The sequence below is a fragment of the Pristiophorus japonicus genome, chromosome 27 (assembly GCF_044704955.1).
Source record: "Pristiophorus japonicus isolate sPriJap1 chromosome 27, sPriJap1.hap1, whole genome shotgun sequence".
Classification (NCBI taxonomy): Eukaryota; Metazoa; Chordata; class Chondrichthyes; family Pristiophoridae; genus Pristiophorus; species Pristiophorus japonicus.
In genome coordinates this window covers 13,975,016-13,992,635 of record NC_092003.1, presented here as the reverse complement: position 1 = coordinate 13,992,635, position 17,620 = coordinate 13,975,016, and the positions used below count along the sequence as shown (strand labels likewise).

Here is a 17,620-nt window from a genome sequence, read left to right as displayed (position 1 = left end):
CCGACCCCACGGTGACCCCGCGCTGACCCCCCCCGGCGACCCCTCACTTACACCTGGGAGATGTCGACGAGCACGCTGTGCCTGCGATCCCCGGCCTGGCTCACCATCTCCTGCAGCTCCCGGATCTGCTCGGCCAGCCCGCTGTCCAGGTTAAACTCCGCCGGGAACTCCGAGATCCAGAACCTTACGGTGTGGGGGGGGGGGGGGGGGGGCGGGGAAGAGATCCCGTCAGGGTACACGGTAAACACACTCCGCGGGCTGTCCGCCACCTTCCCCCACTCTCCCCACCATCCCATCACAGACACAGACCCCCGTCCCATCACTGTGTGTGTGTGTGGGGGAATCACAGACACAGACCCCCGTCCTATCACTGTGTGTGTGTGTGGGGGAATCACAGACACAGACCCCCGTCCTATCACTGTGTGTGTGTGTGGGGGAATCACAGACACAGACCCCCGTCCTATCACTGTGTGTGTGTGTGTGGGGGAATCACAGACACAGACCCCCGTCCCATCACTGTGTGTGTGTGTGGGGGAATCACAGACACAGACCCCCGTCCTATCACTGTGTGTGTGTGTGGGGGAATCACAGACACAGACCCCCGTCCCATCATTGTATGTGTGTGGGGGGGAATCACAGACACAGACCCCCGTCCCATCACTGTGTGTGTGTGGGGGGGAATCACAGACACAGACCCCCGTCCCATCACTGTGTGTGTGTGTGGGGGAATCACAGACACAGACCCCCGTCCCATCATTGTATGTGTGTGGGGGGGAATCACAGACACAGACCCCCGTCCCATCACTGTGTGTGGGGGGATGTCCAGCACCAGGGGTCACAGTCTAAGGATAAGGGGTAAGCCATTTAGGACCGAGATGAGGAGAAACTTCTTCACCCAGAGAGTGGTGAACCTGTGGAATTCTCTACCACAGAAAGTTGTTGAGGCCAATTCACTAAATATATTCAAAAAGGAGTTAGATGTAGTCCTTACTACTCGGGGGATCAAGGGGTATGGCGAGAAAGCAGGAATGCGGTACTGAAATTGCATGTTCAGCCATGAACTCATTGAATGGTGGTGCAGGCTAGAAGGGTCGAATGGCCTACTCCTGCACGTATTTTCTATGTTTCTAAGTTTCTATGAATCACAGACACAGACCCCCGTCCCATCACTGTGTGTGTGTGTGTGGGGGGGGGGAATCACAGACACAGACCCCCGTCCCATCACTGTGTGTGTGTGTGTGTGGGGTAATCACAGACACAGACCCCCGTCCCATCACTGTGTGTGTGTGTGGGGAATCACAGACACAGACCCCCGTCCCATCACTGTGTGTGTGGGGGGGGGGAATCACAGACACAGACCCCCGTCCCATCACTGTGTGTGTGTGGGGGAATCACAGACACAGACCCCCGTCCCATCACTGTGTGTGTGTGTTTGAGGGAATCACAGACATAGACCCCCGTCCCATCACTGTGTGTGTGTGTTTGGGGGAATCACAGACATAGACCCCCGTCCCATCACTGTGTGTGTGTGGGGGGGAATCACAGACATAGACCCCCGTCCCATCACTGTGTGTGTGTGTGTGTTTGGGGGAATCACAGACATAGACCCCCATCCCATCACTGTGTGTGTGTGTGTGTTTGGGGGAATCACAGACATAGACCCCCATCCCATCACTGTGTGTGTGTGTTTGAGGGAATCACAGATATAGACCCCCGTCCCATCACTGTGTGTGTGTGTTTGGGGGAATCACAGACATAGACCCCCGTCCCATCACTGTGTGTGATTGTGGCATTTGATGTTCAGTTAGAGAGTCAAAGACTTTAGAGGAACGCAGTCTGTGACAGACATCAAGCACCTAAAGCACTTACCTGACCAGCTGACATATTTTAAGTTGAAGGATCTTCGAGTTGGAAGTGCAGGCATCCCGATACGTGACAGAGTTAAGGTACAGCACGGGGTTAGATACAGAGTAAAGCTCCCTCTACACTGTCCCATCAAACACTCCCAGGGCAAGTACAGCACGGGGTTAGATACAGAGTAAAGCTCCCTCTACACTGTCCCATCAAACACTCCCAGGGCAGGTACAGCACGGGGTTAGATACAGAGTAAAGCTCCCTCTACACTGTTCCATCTGTTATGTATTCAACCAACATTGTAACCCATATATAATCTGACCTAAGTTGTACACTGTGAGAACAATGACCACTAGGTGCTGAACTTGTGGGAGACACTCCTAACCTGGACCTTCAGGTATAAAAAGGGAAGCTCCACCCACCTTCATCACTTGAGTGCTAAGGAATAAATGACAGGTCACAGACTGACCTTCTCTCAAGCATGGGCCTCGTGTGCATTTATACTGTATAGTAAGGACGTATCAATGGCGACGAAAAACTGGGATTTAAACCACGCGAGCATGGCCACTAGCAGAACAGACGAGAGGTACTGTGTTCAGGAATGGTTGGGACAGAGATTCAACATTGTTAAAGCAGCACACAGTTCTCCAGGCAGACAAGGGCAGTCAGGCATATCCCAACATGTAGTCGAACCCAGAGGGGGAGTTCGACAGAGACAATGGCAAGCTGAACAGCGATTCACGCCATTGCAAGGGACAATGCGGCCAGTAATGGGACCATCAACACCTGTTAATGGCGCACTCAAGGACAGTCACAGGGGCAGTCATGAACGATCGACTGGCAAGGGACCTTTTGTTTCCTACAACAGCTCATGTTGGAGGCATGGAGGCACACACTCAGCCAGAGTTTGTAGAGATGAGCAAAATACCTGCAGAAATTGCAGAAATGGACACTGGGGGAAATCGCTGGAAGCTGAAGTTCAGCGAGTTCATGTGGAGCACGTATACAGTTCATACACCAGGACGCCACCGATAATGATGAAAGTGCTCCTCAATGGCATCCCAGTATCAATGGAGTTAGACACGGGTGCCAGCCAGTCCCTGATGGGTATCAAACAGTTCGAAAAGTTGTGGGCATCCAAGGCCAGGAGACCAAAATTATTGCCGATTGACGCACAGCTACGGACTTACACAAAGCAGATCATTCCGGTGCTAGGCAGCGCCATGGTAGTCGTGACCCACAAAGATTCGGAGAACTGGTTGCCACTCTGGATTGTCCCAGGGGATGGTCCCGCACTACTGGGGAGGATTGGCTTGCTGTCATGAACTGGAAATGGGGCGATGTCAATGCAATTTCCTCTGTGGAGCGAGTATCATGCTCACAGGTCCTGGACAAATTTGACTCATTATTTCAACCCGGCATCGGCACTTTCATGGGGACCAAGTGATTCACATAAACCTGGACGCCAGGCCAGTACACCACAAGGCCAGAGCGGTGCCGTACGTGATGCGGGAAAAGATAGAAGGCGAATTGGACCGCCTGCTGAGAGAAGGCATCATCTTGCCAGTCGAATTCATTGACTGAGCGAGCCCGATTGTGCCGGTGCTCAAGGCTGATGGGTCGGTCAGGATATGTGGTGATTACAAGGCCACCATCAGTCGGGTGTCACTCCAAGACCAGTAGCCGCTACCGAGAGCGGAGGACCTCTTTGCGACGCTATCTGGTGGCAAACTTTTTTCAAAATTGAACCTGACCTCAGCTTACATGACCCAGGAGCTGGCGAGTGAGTCGAAGAAGCTGACCACCATCACGACACACAAGGGGTTGTTTGAGTACAACAGATGTCCGTTCGGGATTCACTCGGCCGCCGCGAACTTCCAACGAAATATGGAAAGCCTCCTCAAGTCGTTTCCAGGGACGGTGGTTTTTCAGGACGACATCCTCATCACGGGTTACGATACTGAAGAACACCTCCACAACCTGGAGGAGGTGCTACGCAGACTGGACCGGGTAGGGCTGCGACTGAAAAAGGCGAAGTGCGTCTTCCTAGCTCCAGAGGTAGAATTCCTGGGGATGAGGGTAGCAGCAGACGGGATCAGCACTACTGCATCCAAGACGGAAGCGATCCAGAGAGCACCCAGACCCCGTAACACGACGGAGCTGCATTCGTTCCTGGGGCTCCTGAACTATTTTGGTAACTTTCTTCCCAAATTGAGCATGCTGCTAGAGCCGCTACACGTGCTCCTACGCAAAGGTCGCGAATGGGTCTGGGGGGACAGCCAGGAAAGGGCTTTTAATAGAGCACGCAATTTGTTAAGTTCCAACAATTTGTTAACGCTATATGACCCATGTAAGAAACTTGTGTTAACGTGCGATGCGTCGTCCTATGGTGTCGGGTGTGTGTTGCAGCATGTCAATGCCAAGGGTCAGTTACAGCCGGTAGCTTATGCCTCCAGAAGTCTGTCCCAGGCAGAAAGGGGCTACGGGATGGTAGAAAAGGAGGCACTCGCATGTGTATATGCGGTAAAGAAAATGCACCAGTACCTGTTTGGCAGGAAATTTGAGCTGGAGGCAGATCACAAACCCCTAACGTCCCTTTTGGCCGACAACAAGGCCATAAATGTAAACGCATCGGCCCGCATACAGAGGTGGGCACTCATGTTAGCTGCCTATCACTATACAATTCGGCACAGACCGGGCACCGAAAACTGCGCTGATGCACTCAGCAGGCTCTCACTAGCCACCACTGAGGGGGCTACCGAGCATGGTGCTGAGATGGTCATGGCTGTTGAAGCTTTCGGAAGCGAAGGCTCACCCGTGACAGCCCATCAGATTAAAGTCTGGACAAATAGAGACCCACTATTGTCTCTGGTCAAGAAATGTGTCCTGAATGGGGACTGGGCAGCCACGTACAGGGCATGCCCTGAGGAATTTAAACCATTTCACAGGCGCAGGGTTGAACTCTCGATTCAGGCCGATTGCCTACTGTGGGGAAACCGCGTAGTCATTACCCAGATGGGCAGAGAGGTGTTCATCAGAGAACTCCACAATGAGCACCCGGGCATTGTCACGATGAAGGCAATTGCCAGGTCACACGTTTGGTGGCCAGGGATAGACGCAGATCTGGAACTTTGTGTTTGCAGGTGCAACACGTGTGCCCAGCTGGGCAATGCGCCCAGGGAAGCCCCCCTTAGCCCCTGGTCATGGCCCGCCAAGCCTTGGTCACGCATCCATGTGGACTACGCAGGTCCTTTCATGGGGAAAATGTTTTTGGTTGTAGTAGACGCCTACTCCAAATGGATCGAGTGTGATATTTTAAATTCAAGCAAATCCTCTGCCACGGTAGAAAGTCTATGGGCAATGTTCGCCGCCCACGGTCTACCGGACATCTTGGTCAGCGGCAATGGCCTGGACTTCATCGCAGGCAATGGAATTAACCATGTCAGAATGGCACCGTTCAAGCCAGCCTCAAACGGCCAGGCAGAACGAGCAGTGCAGATAATCAAACAGGGGATGCTCAGAATCCAAGGGAGTTCCCTACAATGCCGCTTGTCACGCTTCCTGTTGGCCTGCAGATCCCGACCACACTCGCTCACAGGGGTTCCACCGGCAGAGCTGCTAATGAAAAGGATGCTCAAAACCCAGTTATCCCTTATACACCCCACTATGAAAGAAATTGTTGAGAGCAGGCGCCAGTCACAATGTGACTACCATGACAGGAATGCGAGGGCGTGATGTATTGATGTAAATTACCCTGTTTTTGTCCTCAACTACGCTGCAGGGCCCAAATGGTTCGCAGGCACTGTGATTGCCAAAGAGGGAAATAGGATTCTGGTAGTTAAACTTACCAATGGACAAATCTGCTGCAAACACGTGAATCAAACTAAAGGGAGGTTCAGCAACACCATAGAAGCAGAGGAAGAACATGACGTAGAGTTCAGTCCACCACAGGTGACTGAACACCGGAACCAAGTGGAGGAGAGCCCAATCACTGTGGGCAGTCCGGACAGGCCTGAGGCACCGCAAACAGCAGACACTCAGGCCAGCGCCCAACAACCGGAGCCCCAACTCAGGCGCTCTACAAGGGAGCGTAGACCACCAGAGAGACTTAACCTGTGATCCCAATAAGACTTTGGGGGGGGAGGTGATGTCATGTATTCAACTTTCATTGTAACCCATGTATAATCTGACCTAAGTTGTACACCGTGAGAACAATGACCACTAGGTGGTGAACTTGTGGGAGACATTCCTAACCTGGACCTTCAGATATAAAAGGGGAAGCTCCATCCACTTCCATCACTTGAGTGCTGTGGAATAAAGGATAGGTCACAGACTGACCTTCTCTCAAGCATGGGCCTCATGTGCATTTACACTGTATAGTAAGGACGTATCACCATCACACACTCCCAGGGCAGGTACAGCATGGGTTAGATACAGAGTAAAGCTCCCTCTTTTGCTATCTTAGTCTATAGAGGACTTTCACCCATGCTGATGATCGTTAGTAAGACTAGCCATCATCTCTCTCTGTCTCGCTTTGTCTCTCTCTGTATCCCTCTCTGTCTCCCTGTGTGTGTGTGTGTCTCTCTCTCTCTCTCTCTCTCTCTCTTTGTCCCCCTGTCCCTCTCTGTCTGTCTCTCTCGCTTTCTGTGTGTGTCTCTCTCTCTCTCCCCCTCTCTCTGTCTGTCTGTCTCCCTGTTGCCCTGTCCCTCTCTCTCCTATCCCTCTCTGTTTGTATGTTCCTACGACTCCCCGGGTGACATCAATCATCTTGGCACCAGATTGTCCGTCACAGAGGGCACATGTTGGTGGGTTGTTGGTGGGGTGGGACGTTATTGCAGGGGGCTGGGATCCTCAGCGAGATACAATAGGCCCTGAGTAGAAGCCTGTTGTCACTAGGCCCCAGCTCACTACTTTCCAAATGGGAGATGAGCCAAAGTTCAAGATGGGGCGGGGAAGTGAGCCCAGCACCCACTGGGCCGAGGTCAGGGGTCAGCTGGCTCAGTCGCACTCCCGTTGCTCCCTGGCGCCAGGTGAAAGGATATAATTTGAGGAGTTTTCCCACCAGCTCCGTCGAGGGCAGGTACCATTGGTGCATCATCAGGAACATGTGAGGGAGTGTCTGGTTCTTGAGCTTCCCGTGGTCATCTGGAGAGGGAGTGGAGGGAGAGAGGGTTAAAGGCAATGATACCTGGCTTTCTCCAGTCCCTTGGTCACATCAGAACATCCCCGAGCACGGTTGCTATGCATTGACGGTCGTCATGGCGACAAATGGGGTGGCCATTTTGAACGTCAACACGCTCCAACAAATAGCCCGAGGTGGACAATCGGTGAATCGATAATAACCTGCATTTATAAAGCGCCTTTAACGTAGTGAAATGTCCCAATGTGCTTCACAGGAGTATTATGCGATAAGAAGTTTAACACCAAGTAGAAATTTAATACAGGTGACCAAAAACTTGGTCAAAGAGGCAGGTTTTAAGGAGCGTCTTGAAGGAGGAAAGAGAGATGGTGAGGTTTAGGGAGGGAGTTCCAGAGCTTGGGGCCCAGGCAGCTGAAGGCACGGCCACCGATGGTGGAGTGATTATAATCAGGGATGGTCAGGAGGGCAGAATTAGAGGAGTGCAGACATCTCGGGGGGTTGTGGGGCTGGAGGAGATTACAGAGATAGGGAGGGGGCGAGGGCCATGGAGGGATTTGTAAACAAGGATGAGAATTTTGAAATCGAGGTGTTGCTTAACCGGGAGCCAATGTAGGTCAGCGAGCACAGGGGGTGATGGGTGAGCGGGACTTGGTGCGAGTTAGGACACGGGGCAGTGAGCACAGGGGGTGATGGGTGAGCGGGACTTGGTGCGAGTTAGGACACGGGGCAGTGAGCACAGGGGGTGATGGGTGAGCGGGACTTGGTGCGAGTTAGGACACGGGGCAGTGAGCACAGGGGGTGATGGGTGAGCGGGACTTGGTGCGAGTTAGGACACGGGGCAGTGAGCACAGGGGGTGATGGGTGAGTGGGACTGGGTGCGAGTTAGGACACGGGGCAGCGAGCACAGTGGGTGATGGGTGAGTGGGTCTCGGTGCGAGTTAGGACACGGGGCAGCGAGCACAGCGGGTGATGGGTGAGTGGGACTCGGTGCGAGTTAGGACACGGTGCAGCGAACACAGGGTGTGATGGGTGAGCGGGACTCAGTGCGAGTTAGGACACGGGGCAGTGAGCACAGGGGGTGATGGGTGAGTGGGACTCGATGCGAGTTAGGACACGGGGCAGTGAGCACAGGGGGTGATGGGTGAGCGGGACTTGGTGCGAGTTAGGACACGAGGCAGCGAGCACAGGGGGTGATGGGTGAGCGGGACTCGGTGCGAGTTAGGACACGGGGGCAGTGAGCACAGGGGATGATGGGTGAGCGGGACTCGGTGCGAGTTAGGACACGGGGCAGTGAACACAGGGTGTGATGGGTGAGCAGGACTCGGTGCGAGTTAGGACACAGGGCAGCCGAGTTTTGGATCACCTCGAGTTTACGCCGGGTAGAATGTGGGAGGCCGGCCAGGAGTGCGTTGGAATACTCAAGTCTGGAGGTAACAAAGGCACGGATGAGGGCTTTAGCAGCGGATGAGCTGAGGCAGGGGCGGAGACGGGCGATGTTACGGAAGTGGTAATGGGCGGTCTTAGTTATGCTGCAGATATCTGATCGAAAGCTCATTTCAGGGTCAAATATGACATCGGGGTTGCGAACAGTCTGGTTCATCCTCAGGAGTTGGGGAGAGGGATGGAGTCAATGGCCAGGGAACGGAGTTTGTGCCCGGGACCAAAAACAATGGCTTTGGTCTTCCTAATAATCTGATTTGTTTTGGCATTGGTTGACTGTTGGCTACAAGGCCCCAGGGAGAACTCCCTCTGCTTGTCTCCCCAAAGTGTCCGTGAGATCTTCCAGGACAAGGCTGTTCGGCCGAATCGAGCCGACATTCCCCCCTCTGTTCGCTCTTTAATCCTGATATCCTGCCCTTTCTGAGAACCCCTTCCGTCCCCTGTCAGAATCTCTCTCTCTCTCTCACACCTCAGTCACACAGTTCAAGTCCCACTCCAGAGACTCGAGCCCATAATCCAGGCCAACACTCCAATGCAGTACTGAGGGAGTTCCGCACTGTCCGAGGGGCAGTACTGAGGGAGCGCCGCACTGTCCGAGGGGCAGTACTGAGGGAGCGCCGCACTGTCCGAGGGGCAGTACTGAGGGAGCGCCGCACTGTCCGAGGGGCAGTACTGAGGGAGCGCCGCACTGTCGGAGGGGCAGTACTGAGGGAGCGCCGCACTGTCGGAGGGGCAGTACTGAGGGAGTTCCGCACTGTCGGAGGGGCAGTACTGAGGGAGCGCCGCACTGTCCGAGGGGCAGTATTGAGGGAGCGCCGCACTGTCGGAGGGGCAGTACTGAGGGAGCGCCGCACTGTCCGAGGGGCAGTACTGAGGGAGTTCCGCACTGTCGGAGGGGCAGTACTGAGGGAGCGCCGCACTGTCCGAGGGGCAGTACTGAGGGAGCGCCGCACTGTCCGAGGGGCAGTACTGAGGGAGCGCTGCACTGTCGGAGGGGCAGTACTGAGGGAGCGCCGCACTGTCTGAGGGGCAGTACTGAGGGAGTGCCGCACTGTCGATGGGGCAGTACTGAGGGAGCGCGCACATTCGGAGGGGCAGTACTGAGGGAGCGCCGCACTGTCGGAGGGACAGTACTGAGGGAGCACCGCACTGTCGGTGGGGCAGTACTGAGGGAGCGCCGCATTGTCCGAGGGGCAGTACTGAGGGAGTGCCGCACTGTCGGAGGGGCGGTACTGAGGGAGCGCCGTACTGTGGGAGGGGCAGTACAGAGGGAGTGCCGCACTGTCGGAGGGGCAGTACTGAGGGAGTGCCGCACTGTCGGAGGGGCAGTACTGAGGGAACGCTGCACTGTCGGAGGGACAGTACTGACGGAGTGCCGCACTGTCGGAGGGGCGGTACTGAGGGAGCGCCGCACTGTGGGAGGGGCAGTACAGAGGGAGTGCCGCACTGTCGGAGGGGCAGTACCGAGGGAGCGCCGCACTGTCCGAGGGGCAGTACTGAGGGAGTGCCGCACTGTCGATGGGGCAGTACTGAGGGAGCGCGCACATTCGGAGGGGCAGTACTGAGGGAGCGCCGCACTGTCGGAGGGACAGTACAGAGGGAGCACCGCACTGTCGGTGGGGCAGTACTGAGGGAGCACCGCATTGTCCGAGGGGCAGTACTGAGGGAGTGCCGCACTGTCGGAGGGGCAGTACTGAGGGAGCGCCGCACTGTTGGAGAGGCAGTACTGAGGGAGTGCCGCACTGTCGGAGGGGCGGCACTGAGGGAGCGCCGCACTGTCGGAGGGGCAGTACTGAGGGAGTGCCACACTGTCGGAGGGGCGGTACTGAGGGAGCGCCGCACTATGGGACGGGGAGAACTGAGGGAGCGCCGCACTGTCGGAGGGGCAGTACTGAGGGAGCACCGCACTGTCGGAGGGACAGTACTGAGGGAGCACCGCATTGTCCGAGGGGCAGTACTGAGGGAGTGCCGCACTGTCGGAGGGGCAGTACTGAGGGAGCGCCGCACTGTCGGAGGGACAGTACTGAGGGAGCACCGCATTGTCCGAGGGGCAGTACTGAGGGAGTGCCACACTGTCGGAGGGGCGGTACTGAGGGAGCGCCGCACTGTGGGAGGGGCAGTACAGAGGGAGTGCCGCACTGTCGGAGGGGCAGTACTGAGGGAGCACCGCACTGTCGGAGGGGCAGAACTGAGGGAGCGCCGCACTGTCGGAGGGGCAGTACTGAGGGAGCGCCGCACTGTCGGAGGGGCAGTACTGAGGGAGCGCCGCACTGTCGGAGGGACAGTACTGAGGGAGCACCGCATTGTCCGAGGGGCAGTACTGAGGGAGTGCCGCACTGTCGGAGGGGCGGTACTGAGGGAGCGCCGCACTGTCGGAGGGGCAGTACAGAGGGAGTGCCGCACTGTCGGAGGGGCGGTACTGAGGGAGCGCTGCACTGTCGGAGGGGCAGTGCTGAGGGAGCGCTGCACTGTCGGAGGGACAGTACTGACGGAGTGCCGCACTGTCAGAGGTGCCGTCTTTCAGATGAGAGGTTAAACCGAGGCCCTGCCTGCTCTCTCGGATGGATGTCAAAGATCGCACGGCCACTATTGGAAGAAGAGCAGGGTGAGTTCTCCCCGGTGTCCAGGGGCCAATATTTATTCCTTAATCGACATCACTAAGACAGATGATCTGGATCTTTCGAAAATTTCTGTTTGTGGGAGCTTGCTGCGCGCAAATCGGCTGCCGCGTTTCCCACATTACAACAGTGACTACACTCCAAAAATACTCGATTGGTTGTAAAGCGCTTTGGGACGTCCTGGTGTGGTGAAAGGCACTGTGTGTCATGTTGCTAATACACTGCGATCAGCCACTTAACCGTCTCTGCAATCCTCTGTGTGAATCGCAGAGAGTGAGAGATAGTGAGTGCAAGGTGGTAAAATGTTAATTAAAGGCGTGCCTTGCTGCTCATTACATTGGATTGGATTTTATCTCCCACAATCCCTTGTGACTATTTTAAAGAGTCAAATTACGAGGGGGATTTGACTAATTAGACGCAATCAATAAGCCAGGGTCATTGACGTCTCCTGAAATAGCTATCGATTGGCTAATGGGGTTCGGAGAGGAATTTTTCAGGTTATTTTGTTCCCCTAATTGGCTCTGGGCTTTTTAACTGGTTCCTTGCCCCTGCCTTTAACATGGTAAAACGTTCCAAGGCACTCCACAGGAGCGTTTAACAAACAAAATTTGTCACAGAAGGAGATATTCGGGCAGATCACCGAAAGCTTGGTAGCTTTTAAGGAGCGTCTTAAAGGAGGAGAGAGAGGTAGAGAGGCGGAGAGGTTTAGGGAGGGAGTTCCAGAGCTTGGGGCCCAGGCAGCTGAAGGCACGGCCACCGATGGTGGAGCGATTATAATCAGGGATGCTCAAGAGGCCAGAATTGGAGGAGCGCAGAGATCTCGGGGGGTTGTGGGGGGATGGAAGAGGTTACAGAGATAGGGAGGGGGGCGAGGCCGGGGAGGGTTGTAGGGCTCACGTAAATGCAGGGTGTTCCCTGGGTGAGGCAGCCCGTGGAACCCCCCGCTCCTCCCCCCAGTGAGAGGTAGCACCGTCGGAGCAGCAGGGGGAGAGGGAGGGAAGGAGGGAGTGAGAGAGGTCGGCAGGAAGGGAGAATGGGAGAGAGGGAGGGGGAGAGGGAGGAAGAGAGGGAGGGAGAGAGAGAGAGAGGGAGAGATGGAGTGGAAGGGAGAGAGAGGGAGGGAGAGAGGGAGAGATGGAGTGGAAGGGAGAGAGAGGGAGGGAGAGAGGGAGAGATGGAGTGGAAGGGAGAGAGAGGGAGGGAGAGATGGAAAGAGAGAGGGAGAGTGGGAGGGAGGGAGGAAGAGAGGAAGAAAGGGAGAGAGGGAAGGGGAGAGGGAGGGAAAGAGGAAGAAAGGGAGGGAGCGAGAGAGGGAGGGAGGGAGGAAGAGATGGAGAGAGAGTGTGAGGGAGGGAGGGTGGAAGGAAGAGAGGCAGGGAGAGAGGGAGGGAATACATTCGTTAGATATATTCAAAAGGGAGTTAGATATGGCCCTTACGGCTAAAGGGATCAAGGGGTATGGAGAGAAAGCAGGAAAGGGGTACTGAGGTGAATGATCAGCCATGATCATATTGAATGGCGGTGCAGGCTCGAAGGGCCGAATGGCCTACTCCTGCGCCTATTTTCTACGTTTCTGTTTCGGTGAGAGGGAGGGATGGTGAGAGAGAGGGAAAGAGGGAGGGAGTGAGGGAGAGAGATACAAAGGGAGGGAGGGAGAGACAGAGTGAGGGACAGCCACTGGTGGGTTGGGTAACAGGAGGAAAGCGGAAAGGCTTGCTCACCGAACTCCCTGATGCAGCCCTCGATCACCTCATCGATGGTGGCCGACTTCGCATCCTTCAGGAACTCCGACTTCTCCTCCTCTTTCCCGGACATCTCCGCCGTTTACGCGCCGGAGCGCGAGCAGCCGGGGGGTCAAGCGGTGAGCCCAGGCGGTGGTTGGGGCTTGCTCGGAACCTCTCTCACTCCAGCGCTCGGTGCTCTGCAAAGCGACAGATCCTTACTGTAAACAAGACACAATGCAAACTCACAAACAAACAAGGAGGCGGTCGCTTCCGCCACGACTTTCTGCAACAGTTTCTCCTCGTCGGAAGGCCTTGACCCCAAACTGGGAGTAGGGCTTCAGGGCCTAGCTGGGCCTGTTGCCTAGTGACGGTAACCAAATTGGGGGGAGGAGGAAGGGGGTGTGAGGGGGTGCGGACAATGAGACCCCGTCCTATCACAACCCCTCACCCCCCACGCCTACCACCGAACTCCACTAGCTCTGTCGAGACCAGGCTGGGCCCTGGCGGGCTTGTATAGCTGCCAACCAGAGTGGACAGCATAAAGCGCAAGCTACCTTCTGTTCACAAGGAGGCCATTCGGCCCATCCTTTCTGTGCCAGCCCAGTGCTGTATCAATCCCAAACTAATCCCACTGCCCCGCGCTCTCCCCGTAGCCTTGTATCAATCCCACACTAATCCCACTGCCCCGCTCTCTCCCCAGAGCCCTGTATCAATCCCACACTAATCCCACTGCCCCGCTCTCTCCCCATGACCCTGTATCAATCCCAAACTAATCCCACTGCCCCACTCTCTCCCCATAACCCTGTATCAATCCCAAACTAATCCCACTGATCCGCTCCCTCCCCATAGCCCTGTATCAATCCCAGACTAATCCCACTGCCCGCTCTCTCCCCATGACCCTGTATCAATCCCAAACTAATCCCACTGCCCCGCTCTCTCCCCATGACCCTGTATCAATCCCAAACTAATCCCACTGACCCGCTCTCTCCCCATGACCCTGTGCCAATCCAATTGCTGTGGCAAAATAATTCATCCTCCAACTTTGTAAAGAAATCTTTGTTCCCCTCCCTCCCCGCTAACTTAGTAACAATGTTTATTGATGATCTTTGTCATTGACCCTCTAACCAGAGGAAACAGCCTTTTCCTGTTCACCCAGTCAAAACGCTTTAAAATAAACTCGATTGAATCGCCTCTTAGCCTCCTGTGCTGCAGGGCAAACAGTCTCAATAACTTCGCCCACATCACTGGCATTATCCTGTTAAATGTACCCTGTACACTACAACATTAAAATACATTTATGACAGCTGTGGCTCAGTGGGTAGCATCTGAGTCAGAAGGCTGTGGGTTCGAGTCCCACTCCAGGCACTTAAACCCCATAGTCGAGGCAGACACTCCCAGTGTTAGTACTGAGGGAACGCCGCACTGTCGGAGGGGCAGTACTGAGGGAGTGCCGCACTGTCGGAGGGGCAGTACCGAGGGAGCGCCGCACTGTCGGAGGGGCAGTACTGAGGGAACGCCGCACTGTCGGAGGGGCAGTACTGAGGGAGTGCCGCACTGTCGGAGGGGCAGTACTGAGGGAGCGCCGCACTGTCGGAGGGGCAGTACTGAGGGAACGCCGCACTGTCGGAGGGGCAGTACTGAGGGAGCGCTGCACTGTCGGAGAGGCGGTACTGAGGGAGCGCCGCACTGTCGGAGGGGCGGTACTGAGGGAATGCCGCACTGTCGGAGGGGCAGTGCTGAGGGAGTGCCGCACTGTCGGAGGGGCAGTGCTGAGGGAGTGCCGCACTGTCGGAGGGGCAGTGCTGAAGGAGTGCCGCACTGTCGGAGGGGCAGTACTGAGGGAGCACCGCACTGTCGGAGGGGCGGTACTGAGGGAGCACCGCACTGTCGGAGGGGCAGTACTGAGGGAGCGCTGCACTGTCGGAGGGGCCTTCTTTCGGACAAAACCTTAAACCAAGGGCCTGCGTGCCTGTTCAGGGCATGTAAGACCCTGTGGCCCTACCCAAAAAATAGCAGGGTGGTGTCACGGGTAACATTCCACCTTAAAAATGGCTGCCATGTCCCGCCATAAAAATGGCTGCCACATTCTTGTTACAAAATGAAAGCCAGGTCCTTTCCTGAAAATGGCTGCCACGTGTCCGACATAACAACAATATTTTCGAGAGGCGTGATCGGGCGCTGAATAACTGCAAGCTCTTTGATTTCCCAGGGAGGGCTGGAGCAGTGATTTATTGTCACCACGGGGATGAGGCAGTGCGTCCGACACTGACTCACTCACACACACACACACACAGACAACGCCTCAGGGGCCTAGGCCGCAAGGGCCACAAACTGGGCCCACCCCTCTGAGGACAGACAGGATCAGAATGGAGCAGGAAGGGAGGGGGAGGGGTGGGGAGAGGAGGCCGTGCCTTTGCAGAAGTGGGAAGATCAACTCACGAGGGCAGGACGTTGGCGACGAGGGCCTCAGTGTGTTGCGGCCGGCAGGCAGCAAGGGGGGGGGGGGGGCACGGAAGGCCCGCGTCAGGCGTGGCCTTGCCGTTGAGCGGTCGGCAGGCCCTGGCTGCAGGGAGCTGTGAGCTCGGAGAGGCTCCGGCTGAGCAGGGGCAGGCTGGCTGGCAGCGTCTGCTGCGATCACAAGCGGGCCACCGGGGAACCGTGTCCCATTTAACTGCAAGCCCGCGCTGGCAGTGAGGCTGCTGGGACAAGGCTCGGGCCCGGGAATCCCCTCCTTCCTCCGCACCCCCCCCCCCCCCCCCCGCAGTCCCACCCTCGCTCCCCCTCTCCCACCCGAGGTGCCCCCCTCAACATCCTCAGACCTACCCCCTCCCCATCCTCCCCCCCCCACCTCCCCCTCACCCCGCCCTCCCCCTCCCTTTCCACCGTCTACAAGCCACAAGTCAGGAGGGTGATGGAACACTCTCCACTTGCCTGGATGAGTTGCAGCTCCAACAACACTCGAGAAGCTCGACACCATCTGGGACAAAGCAGCCCCGCTCGATGGGCTATGCTACCCACCACCTTCAACACTCAATCCCTCCACCACCGGCGCCCCCTGGCTGCAGTGTGCACCGTCTACAAGACGCACTGCAGCAACTCGCCAAGGCTCCTTCGGCAGCACCTCCCAAACCCGCGACCTCTACCGCCTAGAAGGACAAGGGCAGCAGGCGCATGGGAACACCACCACCTGCACGTTCCCCTCCCAGTCACACACACACACCATCCCGACTTGGGAATATATCGGCCGTTCCTCCATCGTCGCTGGGTCACAATCCTGGAACTCCCTCCCTAACAGCACTGTGGGAGCACCTCCACCACACGGACTGCAGCGGTTCAAGAAGGCGGCTCACCACCACCTTCTCAAGGGGCGATTAGGGACGGGCGCTAAACGCCGGGCCTTGCCAGCGACGCCCACCTCCCGGGAACGAATTTTTAAAAGATCACAGGCAGGGTGCGAGCGAGCGAGCAAGGGAGACAGGGGGCTCAGTGGGCAGAGCAGTGAGCCAGAGACTGAAGCAGGAACCAGGCACACACCCAGGACACACAAGAGTTAATGCTCAGGCCCAAAAGCCACTTCACACACATCTCCAAACAGCTTCTGATCAGCGGCAGAGAATCGCACAGCACAGGAGGAGGCCATTGGGCCCATCGAGCCTGTGCCGGCTCTGTGACAGAGCGATCCAATCAGTCCCACTCCCCCCCCCCCCCTGCTCTTTCCCCACAGCCCGGCAAACGCTTCCTCTTCAAATATTGATCCAATTCCCCGTGTGAAAGTCACGATTGAATCTGCTCCCACCGCCCTTTCAGGCAGCGCGTTCCCGATCACAGCAACTCGCGGCGTTAAAAACATTCTCCCCCTCTCCCCCTCTGGTTCCATCGCCGATTATCGTCAATCTGTGTCCCTCTGGTTACCCACCCTCCTGCCCCCTGGGGAACAGCTTCTCCCCGTCTACTCCGTCAAAACCCCTCCACGATTTTGAAAGCATCTCCCAGCGACCGTTCCACTCTTACATAAGAAAGAGGAGCAGGAGTCGGCCATTTGGCCCCTCGAGCCTGCTGCGCCATTCAATAAGATGCTGGCTGAACTGTGTATCTTTGGCTCAACTCCACTCCTCCGCCCACTCCCCCCTTGACTCCCCTCTCTCTTATCACCCACCCCCCCCCCCCCGCCGACCGCCAAAACTCCGGTCCTCCCTCCCTGCAGCCCCCTCCCCACTATGTTGAAACCGGGGCCCATTGCACCGTCTCTGAAGGCCGAGAAATTGGGATCAGTTGCTCCTCCTGTTAGGGTCACCCAGAAAAAGAAACCCCCTCCGATTTCCTCTGATACCCGTTGGCGTTTAGACCGGGGGTGGGGAGGTGGGGGGGGGGGGGGGCCGGTATTCATGCCCCCCGATCGGTCAGACCTGCACTCCGCTCGAGCGCCTGGGTATATTGGCACGGCAACCCCTCTCCCTGGTGGTCAAGGGAGGGCCGTTTTACAAGAGCAGAGTTTGCAGCCTGGGCCCTCCCCTTTAATGAGGTGACGCGCGACTCCCCCCTGCCTAATTTAGCTCCCCTAAATTTTTCATCCCTCCCCCTCCTTCGTCGCTCCTTCCCCCCCCCCCCCCCCCACCCCGGCCCCTCGTACTCCCCCCACCCCTCCAGGCCGCTTAACACCCAAACACAGACGTCGTCGCCGATTTACCTGACCTCGTCGACCGATCTTTGAGGGGGGGGCGGGTGGGCGATGGGGGCGGTGGGCGATGGGGTGGGGGGTGTGTTGTTGCAGGGCAGAGCCGATGCGCCTGCTCTCCGACCTCTGGCCCCTTGGGCCTCCCCCGGTCGCGACGGGTAGCGACGGG

The 17,620-nt window shown here is 56.8% G+C and overlaps 1 protein-coding gene across 3 annotated transcripts in view; it reads right to left on the bottom strand.

Annotated features, from left to right (window-relative positions):
* LOC139239314 (RAS guanyl-releasing protein 2-like) overlaps positions 1 to 17,620 on the bottom strand; it is a 160,427-nt gene that overhangs the window by 123,843 nt on the left and 18,964 nt on the right. For all 3 annotated transcript variants that reach the window (XM_070867983.1, XM_070867984.1, XM_070867986.1), the window contains exons 2-5: positions 12,774 to 12,973; positions 6,897 to 6,999; positions 1,870 to 1,932; positions 52 to 183 (exon numbers count right to left, since the gene is read on the bottom strand). In XM_070867983.1, the coding sequence (XP_070724084.1) occupies positions 52 to 183; positions 1,870 to 1,932; positions 6,897 to 6,999; positions 12,774 to 12,867 (392 nt within the window). In that variant the 5' untranslated portion in view covers positions 12,868 to 12,973. The remainder of the gene's footprint in view (positions 1 to 51; positions 184 to 1,869; positions 1,933 to 6,896; positions 7,000 to 12,773; positions 12,974 to 17,620) is intronic.